Source organism: Orcinus orca, chromosome 12 (genome assembly GCF_937001465.1).
Source record: "Orcinus orca chromosome 12, mOrcOrc1.1, whole genome shotgun sequence".
NCBI classification, from domain to species: Eukaryota; Metazoa; Chordata; class Mammalia; order Artiodactyla; family Delphinidae; genus Orcinus; species Orcinus orca.
The window spans coordinates 9131618-9144710 of NC_064570.1; the positions used below are offsets into that span (position 1 = coordinate 9131618).

At 46.3% G+C, this 13093-nt stretch overlaps 1 protein-coding gene across 8 annotated transcripts in view; it reads right to left on the minus strand.

The window, feature by feature from the left end:
- Positions 1-2077: 2077 nt before the first annotated feature.
- Positions 2078-13093, minus strand: part of SYNJ2 (synaptojanin 2) — a 98094-nt gene continuing 87078 nt past the window's right edge. For 5 of the 8 annotated variants that reach the window (XM_049695453.1, XM_033404129.2, XM_033404115.2 and 2 more), the window contains 7 exons: positions 12761-12929; positions 12198-12371; positions 10158-10292; positions 8218-8330; positions 6977-7085; positions 5206-5357; positions 2078-3650 (listed from right to left, as the gene is read on the minus strand). In XM_049695453.1, coding sequence (XP_049551410.1) covers positions 2925-3650; positions 5206-5357; positions 6977-7085; positions 8218-8330; positions 10158-10292; positions 12198-12371; positions 12761-12929 — 1578 coding nt within the window. In that variant the 3' untranslated portion in view covers positions 2078-2924. Of the gene's footprint in view, positions 3651-4574; positions 4725-5205; positions 5358-6976; positions 7086-8217; positions 8331-10157; positions 10293-12197; positions 12372-12760; positions 12930-13093 lie in introns of all 8 variants that reach the window. The other 3 variants (XM_033404123.2, XM_049695454.1, XM_033404120.2) reach the window with 3 other exon arrangements.

The window sequence follows — 13093 nt, forward strand, 5'->3', positions numbered from 1 at the left end:
GGTTGAAAAAAGAAACAAAACCAAAAACTCAGAGGAATAACTAGTAATCGCATTTCATCCAGAATAAAAGGCTAGCCAAGGAAGATATCCCAAGGTTCTCTTCATATCTGAAAAGAAATAAGCCACATTAAAAAAAAAAAGATAAAACATTTAATGTTTTTTTTTACAATTTCAGTACAAATTATCACTTCAAATAAACATAAGGGTTTTTATTCATTGCTAGTCATCCAGTAAGATCCAATAAGTAATTTCTGCAGTCCTTTCTAATAGAATTACTTCATTATAAAGCAAATGTTTTAATACATTACCTTGCTTATACACGGGTCAGGAGAATTTTAAGTGTCGTGAACTTCAACACCTTTAAACTTTTACAGGACTTTCTTGGGCAGATGTCCTTGTTTCAATAATTTACTGGAACAAATATTTTTAAATTGGCAAGAAGTCCAGGAAGATTATACTGTAAAAAGAGAATCTAATTGGGGTCAGGGAGACAATGCCGAATTGTAAAGTCTGTGCCTAAAATACCGTGGTGAACTGTAACACCTTATTTCAGTAATGAAATAAACTGCAAGGTCACAATAAAAAGGCTGGTGTGGGAACATCAGAGAAAGATTAAAAATAAAAACCACGGAATGAAATCCCCAGGATAGCAGCTGCTCATTGTCGAGATTATTCAACCAACTCTACTGCTAACCTAGGAAAGATACCCACTGTTAAGCACTGATTTAAAAAAATAAGGCAATTCCAATTGTCCTTTTTTTTTTTAAAAAAAAAGTGAATGTTAGTACAAGAACCTTACATATTGTCAACTCAAAATCCAGTCTCTGTTATTCATTAAACCTCAACAGCCGTGAGCAAATAATATTCATTTCTTAATGTTAAACTACTTGTAATTTTTCCTGTGACCTGCCTCAATACAGTTCTGTGTGTTAATACTTACTGTCAGATTCTTAAGAACTATTTGTGTGATGAACAGCTATCTTAAATGAAATTCTGTTCTGTGTACCATTTATTGGCTATTCGCTATCTAGAACAAAGAAGAAACCTGAAAATTAAGCACTGGAAGCAACTTTTGTGGTGCTTACTTTCCCCCTGCTTTTCTGACTCACTGTTACATAGATATGCCTTCAAATTCACCTCCTTTTTAGTAGGAAAAGAGGTTATGGAGAAAAGAGTGTTTAAATTAAGAAATCTTCGATTCCATTCCCAACTATGCCCTTTAGAAGTGACGCGAATCCTGGTAAATGATTTACCTTTCCAGAGCCTCTTACCCATCTTGCTTCCTTTCTCCTCCTAACGCTTTCAAGGATCACGCTGTTTACTTCTTGCATTTCTCAGAGAGGTAAAAATGATATAAAGCATGTAAGTGCTAGAGAAGGTGTCCTAATCAGCTAAGGCTAAAAACACCATCTTTTACTACTGGTTAACTACTCGTATTATCTATTTATCTCTATGGGTCACTAATATCTTTTTCTTTTATTAGTTTTCAGATGAAGTGAGATACAGTTTTGTTTTTGTATAACCTGTAATGTATCTTGATAGTGGCAATGAGAGTTAATTCTGAAATCCCAGAGGTCTGATCAGTAAAAGGAGCCTGCCATCCTAACCATTAGCTTTGAGTACAGGAGTTCGCTGGTCACATTAGGGATAACACAGAACCATTGCTGTATGATTCTATGACATGAAAGACTCCTAAACATAGTAAGTGGCACACTGAGATTTTGCCAGTAAATTTCTTATCAGCAAAATTATGATATCTGCTCCAAATGAGTTCTAGGCCTTATAACATTCTTTTAAAAATGTAAAGCAGTATGGTGATGTCTTTTTTAAAGACTGAATAGGTAAGAAGTGGTGTTGGATATGTACAGGAGAACAAAACCTAATAAAAATGTAGATAAGCTAACTCAGAATAGCCTGAGGTTTCTTATATATGGGGACATGTGGTAACTTTCCTTCCTGAAGCCACAGCTAGGTAGACCAGACTAAAACAGATATTCTTCAAATTATAATAATGAAAATCAGTACTTGTATGTACCAGTATGAGTTTTCACATTTTATGCTTTTTCTGAATATGGAATATAAGGAGAAAAAGAAAGCCATGAGGTTTTATTTAATAGGGAACAGACAGTGTGTAAAAACTGGTAGCACACCAGAGCTCAGGACTGTAGCAATTTACGGGACATGCAAAGTCTAAGACATGGTACAGGAGACTTAGGCAGTTGGAGCTCAGGTGAAGCTAATGGTATATGCTCCGGAACCAAAGCAGGGAATGACACCATCTCCCCCAGGATGCACACATAATCACGGCTAATATACACGTACATAAATAAACACAAGGGCTCCCAGGAATGTACAGTCTAATCTTTTGGTTGACCTATTTGCTGCTTCCTACTCTGATATCTTTTTTAACCTGGTGTCAGCGGCCAGGTACAGCTCTTAGTGGTCCCAACCACCTTTTAGTGGAATCCTTACATTATGCATCAACCTTCAGGTGGGTCACCAAAAAGTTATTCCAAGTCTGTAAAATACAAACAATATTTAAAAACAAACTCACCACATACAAACATAACTTGAACAACCGTTTAAAATTCAATGGGAGGGAACCTCTTGAGCATTATCGGCTAGATTCTCTTTCCTAAAATCCGTATACTGAATCTACCCGGAGGTTTCTCACACCCTGAGAGGAAACTTAACATGCACAAGTCTGGAATAAAACATATTTTGGTGACTGAATAATAATCTTACTGAATAAGAGACGCAATTTTTGTAAACTACACAAGAGTATCAATGTTTTTTCAGTGTGCCTTTAACTAGATGTCTCTTTCAACTGGGGAGTTGAGACCAATGGGCTTTCCCCTGTTAAGGTGAGGCCAGGGGGAGAAGGCACACATCCTGTGGGAGAGCTGCTGTCGGGAGTTTCCCAGTCATGATTTCGCCAGTGGGTCAAACACCTGCAGCACCGTCCTCTTGTCCTTGTCACTGGTTGTCACCCAGTGACCGAAGTCTTTTTCTCTGTGCTCCCGTGGCGGCTCCTGGGCAGGTGAGGCACTGACTTGCTGGGGGGCTGCGTGTGCTCTTCCGAGGTTCCTGTTCCCCGAGTCCAGGGGGTCAGGGCTCTTGGGAAGCCAGGAGTTATTCAACAGGTTACGGTGGTGGAGAAGGCTCCAGAAGGGGTCCTGATAATCACCGAGGAGGGGCGTGGCCTCCGACTTCGTGTCCTTGGTGCCATCAGCCTCAGGGCTTGCAAGTGATGAAGGGCCAAGGAAAGCCGGCTGGGGGAAGAGCGCGCCCCCAGCAGGCAGGGGTGCGGGCGGACAGTCGCTGCTGGGGCTGCTGCAGGGGCGCCCCTGGAGAAGCTGGAAGTTGCTCTGCAGCACCTGCAGGTTTAAGGCCGCCGGCGCCGACTTCTTCCTCCGCGGGGGCACCTGGGGCACGAGGGGCGGGGCCTCCGGAGGGGGCGGGGCGGCCGCGGTCGGGGCCTCATCTGGTGCTGGCTTCCCGGAGGCAGCGGCACCTTTCCTGGGCTGAAGTGTTCTCGGTTTGGGAACGGGAGGGACTGTTGCTAGAGGAGGGGTGTCAAGGTTCGTCTCCGGGGGCCCGATTGTAAAATGGACAGCTTGATGCCCAAACTGTTCTTCTGGTGATGCGGGCTAAGAAAAGGCACGACAAAGAGCGTCAATAAGCAGCCCGCCCCCGGGAGCTGGGAATCAGAGCACACAGACGCTGTCCACAGGCGAACAGAGGAGGGGACAAGCGGACATTCTAGCAAATTCGGGATTTGAGAATGTCTGGGATGCGCGAGTGTGACCAGGCAGGAAGGAGCATGGGAGAAACACACGTATCAAGGAGGACCAGCAGGTCCGATGAAATATGAGTGGGAGCTTTCAAACCAGGGCCACCGTGAACAATCTGAAACAAGTTTCTGTTACCTAGGAAACGGGGTGATGCTCTTCCTTTATTAACAGCGAACCTCTGAAAACTTTTCTTCGAGGCCGCAGCTTTGATAATTCAGTCTGTACCACACTAAGATGAAGTAGCTTCTGTCACGGCATTAAGCTAACAGAAGGACTAATGGGTACACTTGCTCCTTGAATCTTTGATATTTAAATATAGAAGAATGGAAAATTTCATACAGGAACTTCACTTCCTTGGTTCTGATTCAAAAGGATCACAAAGAAAACAACTGCACGAGGCCAGAGGAAGCTTTTGTACACACACGGCTGTCGGTAGCTTAAGCATCCGCATTTCAGTATTTCCGCTGGTTCTTTAGAAAACTAGCTGCAGAAACAACCCTTTCTCCGACGGCCTTTAACTGCAGCTCCTGGGCAGTGGGTGGGGAAACTGAATCCGTTTCTACCCCTGGCTTTGAAGACAAAGCGAGAATAGAGAAGAGGAGGAAAGAGGTGTGTTGTGTAAGGAGGCGTGGAAAATAGGCAGATGCATGTGCAGACGTGGGACAGCGAGCAACCCAGAAAACACAGAGCAGGCTCTGTAAGAACCACACGCCCAAACCACGCTCATGCTTTGTACAGGTGGAAAAGCAGCCATTCTGTAATGACCAGCCGAGGGATTACCGGGTGTCCGTGACTAGCACACTGAGCTCACACGGAAGATCCAGATGCCTCTAGAGGTGCCAGTCTTTGGGCTGCTACTGTCCTGACAAACTCATGTCTTTGAAGCAGCAAGCAAGGCTGAGAAGCTTGAGAGCGAGAGCAAAAAACAATCTGCAAGAAAAGTGGCAAGAAAAGCTGTCGAGCCTCCAGGGTCCGGGGCCGCACAAGCGCTTGTCAACATGGCCAATCCAGGAACCGGTGATTGTTTTTCTAATGCAAATAAAAGTCTGTACAAGTCAAACCGTGGGCATAGGACACAGACCACACACAAATGGGAATCACTGGGACACCTGGAATAAAGCACCCCATGGTGGTTCGGTTTGGGAACTGAAATGGAACATTTGGGCGGCGTGATACCGCCAAGCTCTTCCTGTCTTGGTGAGAAATTCCCAATGTTTCTGCTCAGCTTGAGCCAAGAAGCAGCAGGAATGCGAAGAAGAAAGCGACTGCTGGGCATTTTCCTCAAGGATGGGGCTGTGTCTGGGACTCGTGAACATGTGTAAAGAGACCAGACCCATCGGAGACGGAATTCTTATCTAACAAGACATTTGAGCAACCCAGGAGCAACAGGCTTGTGCAACCAGGTTCTTACCTTTCCTGTCCTCCTCAAGGTTGGCTTCTTGATGGCAGGAACTCTGGGTGCGGGCCGACGGGGCAGGAGTGGGGCCACCCCCGCTGTGGGCTCTGGTTTGGAAGATCCCTGGTCCGTCAAGGCTGTGGCATTTAGGGCTTCTCCTGGGGCGCCTGAAACATACAATTGCACGGCTAAAGTGTAAAGGACAAGGCATCGAATTATCCTTATTCTAAGGATAATTTACTAATGCAATGTATTTCTTTGCTATCTAAAAATAAATCTTTCAAGGTTGTCAGGACCAACCAGCTAGGTTTGGCCCCCAGCTTCTCATTCCCACCTTCTCAACAGGGATGATGATGTAGGGTCTGTGGAGGGGAGGAGCAGTGAGGCCCTGACATCACGTGCAAAGTTTAACGTGTCCCTGTGTTTCTCAGGGTAGATGATGCAAAACTCAAAATCTCAGCAGGGCCCATGACCAAGAAAATGTTAAGCTGGGACCCTGGGTAGATTTCAAACCTCAAACCTCTGCATCTATAGACTTTAAAACAAAAAACAAAAAACCTTTACTACAATATAATTCACATACCGTAAAATCTATGCTTTTTAAGGATATAATTTGGTGGTTATTAGTGTAGTCACAAAGTTGTACAACTATCACCACTATCTAATCAGCGGAATATCTTCCATCACCCCAAAAAGAAACCCCGCACATTCCCATAGCAGTCACTCCCCACACCCTCCTCTTTCCAGCCTCTGGAAACCACAATAACTTTCTCTCTGTCTAGACTTGACTACTCTGGACACTGAACATAAATGGAATCACACAATACGTGGCCTTTTGTGTTTGGTTTCTTTCACTTAGCACACTATTTTCATGATTCACCCATGATACAGCATGTGTTAGTACTTCATTCTTTTAATGGCTGAATAATATTCCATGGTATGGATAGACCCCATTTTATCCATTCATCAGTTGATGGACACTTGGGTTGTTACATCCATACAATTTGAGTTATTGTTTTTAATAAAAAAGAAACCACGGTGTTATCCTATAACAGTGTTTCTCAATCTCTTAATCCATGCCCTCCTTAAATGTTGTTTGGAAATTCCAAATAAACTAAATACCTGCGCTATAAGCAAATCAGGCAACTGTAACTGCACCTGGCTTTTCAGAGGGCATAATTTTCCCTCTGCAAAAGAGATTCTAGTATAAAATCGCAACAAAAAACCAAAATATGTTAATAACCAGTGATTTTGAATGCACAGAGGAGATTCCAAGTTAAAACACGGTTAACATGGGTTAGGTGAAGTAACAGCAACAAAAAATTAATAGGCAGTACGGCAGAGAAGAGGTCCCTGCCTGATAGTGTCCCTGCCTGAGAGAATCTACAATTGCTGGCGATTTAAAAAAACAGATGTTTTGCCTGAAAGAGGACGCCTACCTACCTATCTCTATTTACAGAGCCAGCAGAATGAGTTAGTGCCTGGGGCACCAACCTCTTCTAAAACTCGTTTTTGTTTATTTCAGTCTCTCCTTGTTTATTTCAGTCTCTCCCTTAAGTGCTGCCTAATAATATTGGGATTATTTTTACATACTTACTGAATTTTAAATATATAGTTTTAAATGGACAATAAGTCTTAGTAGCTGAATTTTATAAAATGTTGCTCAAGGGTACTTTCACTGAATACTGCCTCCAGAAAAAAGAGTGTTTTTCTCTTCTAGGCCCCTTTTAGTAGGAAGATGAATAGAAAAGCAGAATTGGCAGGAGAGCCCCAGGGGAACACCCACCTCCTCTGGCTTCCAGGAGACATCGGATTGCTGCTTCCGCCTCCTGAGCGTTGGTAGTTTTGATCTGCTTGACGTTATAAGGCTTACTTATCCCAGTCCTAGCTTTAGGCTTGAGGACAAAATCAGGAAAAAAAAGCGTATTAGCACAGGTAGGAAACAGCCTCACCTGGTGAGTTCTCTGCCTACCCATCTGTACAGGAGCGTGAAGTTGACAGAGCTCCTTCAGACGGTGATTAAAACACAACTTCAACCCAAACCGCATCCCTCAAGCCTCTTCCCCCCGCCCAGCACTCACATATCAAGCGTGGGGGGAACACAATAAAGTTTAGACGACCCTCGTCTCCTAAACTGGACGATTCCAGGATTTTGCAACGTGAACAAACCATCCTCTATCTTTATTTCAATAATCAGGTAAAAGCCAGAAAACACAGTCAGAAGCTACTCCTTCCATGGTCCAGCGGAGTCATTAAAACACTTTTCCAGATGTTTTCTCAAAAGTGCTCTTTCTACCTCTTCGCTTTTCTGCCGCCTCTTAACTGTGACCTCTGGGTCGCCTTTGAGAACCTGCTTTCATTACTACAAACCACTGAGGTGAAGTCAACCGCCTACTCCTGCAGTGACCGTGACCATAGGCTGGCCCAGCTCTACACACTCTCCTGGGACACGTTAGCTTCCACCCAGCCCCCTGCTGTACCTCCCCCCTCCCTCACCTCTAGTCCATTGACCTTCACCTACCGTCTTCTTTAGGTCTCACAGCCATCCAGAACCCTACATGACTGTTATGATTAGTAATGTCCCTACTGCGTTATTTAGGCCCCATTAGATCTCTTTTTAGCCTCTTCTCTCAAGACAACTGATCTGAACTTCTCTTATTTCCCCTTCTGTCAGCCCCTGCTCTATACACCAAGGTCACAGGCAAGCATCGGAGGGGAGAGAAGCAGGTGGGTCTGGAAACCAACATTCCCTCCCTGAAGGGGCACTTGGGAGTTTTCATCAAACGTGATTTTCTCTCTCATGCTCTGTACGACCATTTAAAAACCCTATAAAGGGCCTGGTACTAAGTTATGGGGTTTGGGGATGAATGGTGGACAGGCAGAGGGTTAAAGAGACAGACATGTATATATTCACTGAAAAGAGGTGATCCCGCATAATGTTAGGGGCTGAGGATGAACCACGGGGCAAATCTCTTGGGTTTGAAATGCTGACCCATTTCACTATGATCTGAATACAGGAGAACTCACTGCTTGCTGAGGTGCTCCTGGCAGAAGTTTTGCTGTCTGCAAAATCGAATACTGCCCGTGGGTGCCAGAGGAGATGGACACATCCGAGGCTGACTTTTTCACCATTAGACCAGCTGTAAAGACCAAGGAGGGCAGAGTCTCAATCTCAGTGAAGTCGCAGCTGCTTCGATGCAAATTCCCAGCCAACTGAGAGCAAGGTCACAGTTAGGGTCTGAGTACATCCATGGCTTTTGGGGATTCAGAGGCGCTACTGAGTTTCTCTTGTGATTCTCTAATAACCTGGGCTTCTTAATGTAGATTCTCTGGAGAAGCACTGTTTGAATGAAAATTTTAATCTAACATCCTGGAGGACTTAAATCTGATATAAACTCTGATCAATCATTTTTAAGTGGTTTAAAATACACTACTATTATTAGGACCAAATTTTTAAAAGACTTGGTGGGCAAAATCTAACAAAAAAAAATCCCAAAGCAGGGGAATAAGCTAGATTAAATAATACCTGCAGCCATTAACAAGTCATGTTTTACAACAACAGTTAATTCAGAGACATTAGATGAAACACAAATGACCAAACAAAATGGACACTAATTCTGTAAAAAAAAAAAAAAAAAAAAAAATGAAAAATTGTGTATAGAGGACTTCCCTGGTGGTGCAGTGGTTGAGAGTCTGCTTGCCAATGCAGGGGACATGGGTTCGAGCCCTGCTCCGGAAGATCCCACATGCCGCAGAGCAACGAAGCCCGTGCGCCACAACTACTGAGCCTGCGCTCTAGAGCCTGCGAGCCACAACTACTGAGCCCGCGCGTCTAGAGCCCGTGCTCCGCAACAAGAGAAGCCACCGCAATGAGAAGCCCGCGCACCGCAACAAACAGTAGCCCCCGCTCACCGCAACCAGAGAAAGCCCACGCGCAGCAACAAAGAGCCAACACAGCCAGAAATTAATTAATTTTTAAAAATTGTGTGTAGATATAGATATATCTAATTGGAAAAAGGATGGAAATCTTTTGGTTAACAACTATTATCTCTAGGTAGGTAAAATTAAAACGTTTATTGTTTAGATTTATCTCTTTGTAAATCTCTACAATCATATAGGACATAAATTTGTTTTTTATTTATTTAATATTTTCTTTTCTGAGTATCAACTCAGAAAAGTAAAAAAAAAATATGCTTAACGAGTCACGTGTTTCTGGCTTGCCATTGATTACTATTGTGATATAAGCCAAGATGAACCCAATTCTGAAAGTACAGTCTTAGAAAAATGTTTACCGTCACACTGGGGGTGTGGGGGAGGGGGAGAAGTGAACAGTGGAGGTAAACAGAAACTGATCAAAAGCACGGCATGACTTTATTTCAGATTGCCAAGGAATGTCTCAGGGACAAAGCACTGCTTTTTTTGAGGAGCCAGGAAGAAAAGTGCTATCCTGAGACCCGGGCTAGGAAGTGCTGTTCTCAGCAGGCTCGGGCTCACAGACGGGACGGCTCCTGCTTAGAGGTGGGCGTGTGGTCACCTTATGGGTCAGAGCACCTGGGCTTACTCGAGTCCTCATATGCAGAGAGAGGGTGGGCAGCAGTCCAGGAGAGAAGACGTAGAAAGAAGCCATGGCGGGCGGCGGAGGAAGGAGCTCAAAATGTCCCTAGCTTGTCTGTGGCCCCAAGTTTTCCATCCCATAAGGTTTCAAACTGAAAGCAGCTTAAAGCAAAAGCACAGCTCCGGGAGGACGAAGAACAGCTTTCTAAAGGACTCACGTGATTTGCCATGAGAAACACAGCTATCTCTGATATCAAACTTGCCATGGATTTAAGACAAAAAGGAGCCCGAGGAGGGGAAAAAAGCACTGTGGAAACTCAAAGGCTAGATTTAGAGCCGTCTGTGCAGTAGCAGGAAGTACGCAATTATTCCCAGCAGGCATCGTGGTGAGCGGAAAGCAAGCGAAGTCTTACTTGGAGGGGGGGGTCTCTGCGGTGGGTGAGGTGCCCGAGGCCTATTGGGAACCGACAGAGACCGACTTGGAGAGCGGTGGCGGAAGTCCCCAACTGCTTCCAGCTCCTGCTTTAACACCACCAGGTCAGCATCATCTGGAGGACATGGCAGGGCGTGAGTCAGATGAGTCAGACTCAGGTCTGCAGGGACCCGGCAGTGGCAGGAACTCCTCCCACGGGACAGCTTCAGGGTCCCTCTCTGCTGGCATGGGGGGCGGAGGGAGGGTACCCAATGCCTGCTTGGAACATTCAGTGAACCGTGGACAAGGTGTGCTGTCCAGACACGAGAGACACTGAAATATTTTAAAGTGTAGGCATGCTTCCTTCTGAAATAATCCACAAGACTTCCACACAGAGTAGACAGTTGAAAACCAGAGCCCCTCACTCTTAATACCCCATTCTGAAACAGGACAAGAGTTCTGAACTTGAGAATATTTTCACTTCTCTGCCAGCAGGGCAGCCTGCCGATCCCTTGCTAAGGCCCAGCATGCAGCGGCCCTGCTCATTCAACCCCAAATCCTCCAGCCCATGCCAGCTACTGCCCAAGCATTCGCCGTCCTGACTCACCCTGCAAAGTCCTTCTAAGGCTAAGAGGGGTGTGGGGAGGTGACGGCTTCTATTTTATTACGTGTACGTTTGTTACATTTAAATTCAGGACGATTGTAGGTCTTCTCTCCCACACTACAACACACTCTGATTCATTTCATTTTGGCTCATACACCCCATCCCTCAAATCCAATAACTCAACCTCATGTGTCTCTGGCGTTCCGTTGGGGACAGGCAGGATTTCTCCCTCTGAAGGGAGTGCCTGAACGCCCTATAGCACTGAGGAGATGTTCCCTTGACGTCCACCAGGGGGCAAGGCTGCTCACATGTGACAGCCCCATGCTGCTCTATTAATTCTTCATTCCAAGGGGCGCATCTGCCCAGCCCTTGAGAGGATGCCTGAATGATGGCCACGCTGGAGAAGAGGACTGCTTCTTGTCTCAAGAGCACATCCCTCCAGCCACTTTCACTCTAGGGCAGGAGCCCTCTGGACGTGCAACGTGCAGAACCCCCTGGATTTGCTGATGAATCCAGTCCCCAAACCTGGATATGTGTTCCCAATCACCTGCGGAGCTTCATGAGTTGCCAGATTTCCAGGGTCCCGGCCCACACCTGCCAAACCCACATCTCTGTGACGGGGCTCAGCCACTTGTAAGTTTAAAAGCCCCCTCTGGTTCAATGCAGCCAGGCTACGGACCGGGTTTGGGACCAAATACAGTCAAAAGGCTTGGGGGTTCTTTGTACCTGTCCCAGTGAAGTACCTTTCCTGGGAAGCATCTTACTGTCAACTCTGTTCTCTGTTCTCAGCCGCAGCTCAAAGGGTCCTGACACGTGGCTAAGCCCCTGCACCTGCTCTCCTCCAAGGGGGAGACACAATGTCCAGCAGCTGGAAGGCACTCGTGGCTGTGGCTGAAACTGAGCTGAAGAGTCTGATGCGGAATCTGAACTACTCTAATTATCTAGGGACCTGGAGTTCAATCCCAATGACTTTCAGTCCCTCTTAAGTCTAAAATGACATAATGATGCTAAGGTGTACTATTACTGTATAATAATATAATGTTATATGAATATAACCAGATACCAGCAACTCAGGACACAGATATTGAATATGTCTCTTATGGGATTGAATCAGAAAAGTTTTGGAGAGGGAAAAAAATCACAAATGTAAAACCAGTTCAGAGCTATGACAATTTAAATTGCACAGAGGAAACTAATGATCATGAATCCGGTACGTTATAGGGGTAGCAGCTGTTGGAAAAAACTTAAATCACTAGAGGAAATGAGTGTGGCGGCAGCTGGATTCCTTCTCAGAGCCCAGTTTTCACCCCTTGCTGTGACCTCTTTCACCCCTTGGTTCGTGGGCCATGCATACTTGATCGGCATTACGGGATGCCCGGCTGCTGAGAGAGTGATCGCTACACCAGAGGTGATTTAGAAAAGGAAGGTCCAAGCTACCTCTGTAGGTTGGATGCTGCTTCTTTTTGGTGAGTGCCGGTGACCGGCTGGGCGGCGCCACTGCCATGGAGCTGGGGGCGTCGGCGAGCTCGTCTCCGCCCGCTTCACTATCTGAGACCCCGGGCTGGCTCAGCTCATCCACCAAATAGTCCTCGTCGTCTTCGAGAATATCCCCTCGGAGAAGGAAACGTCACAGCGAACAGTTAGGGGAAAGGGCCTAGCCGCCAGCGGCCCAGGGCACCCACGTGGCAGCAGGGCTGGGACCCCAGTTCCACGGATGCCTGAGACACAGGACAAGCCCACAGCCCTGACGTCTCCAGACTGTCTTCAGTGTCATTTTAGACGCCTCCCATCTTACTTGTCATCGCGTGCACCACTCCTACGTGTGAATACCGCCCAGCTCTGGCATGGAGAGCCAGCCTGAACTTAAGCATCCTCTCTGACCTTCCCGAGGGCGGGTCTTAGAACGGAGCCTGGGGCTCTCGTGTCGGCTGCTGGGAGAACGTCTCGCCTGCCCGCCTCACCCCACGCACCGGGAAGTCCTCACTCGCAGGATGACTCACCTTCTGACTCATAGTCCAGACTCGTGAAGTCGAAGTTTTCCTCCAGCAGACAGGAGTTGGCGGTGGGGGAGGCGGAGGCCACGCTGTCTCGCTTTCCAATGATCTCCTCTTGCAAACCTTGCAGCCAGTCCTTGGTCTTCGGTCGAATCTTCACAGCTCTGCCTTTCACCTGTGAGGACAGAGAGGCCGCCTGTGAATGAGCGCAGACGTCAGACCCTCTGACCCCCAAGTGCTTCTCGCTCCAACGCATGCATCGGGAGCCTGGCCCACCTTCACTTTTGCCAAGGAAGACCGAGGGTCTAGACCTCAGGCGGGCCCAGCACAGCTCACGTT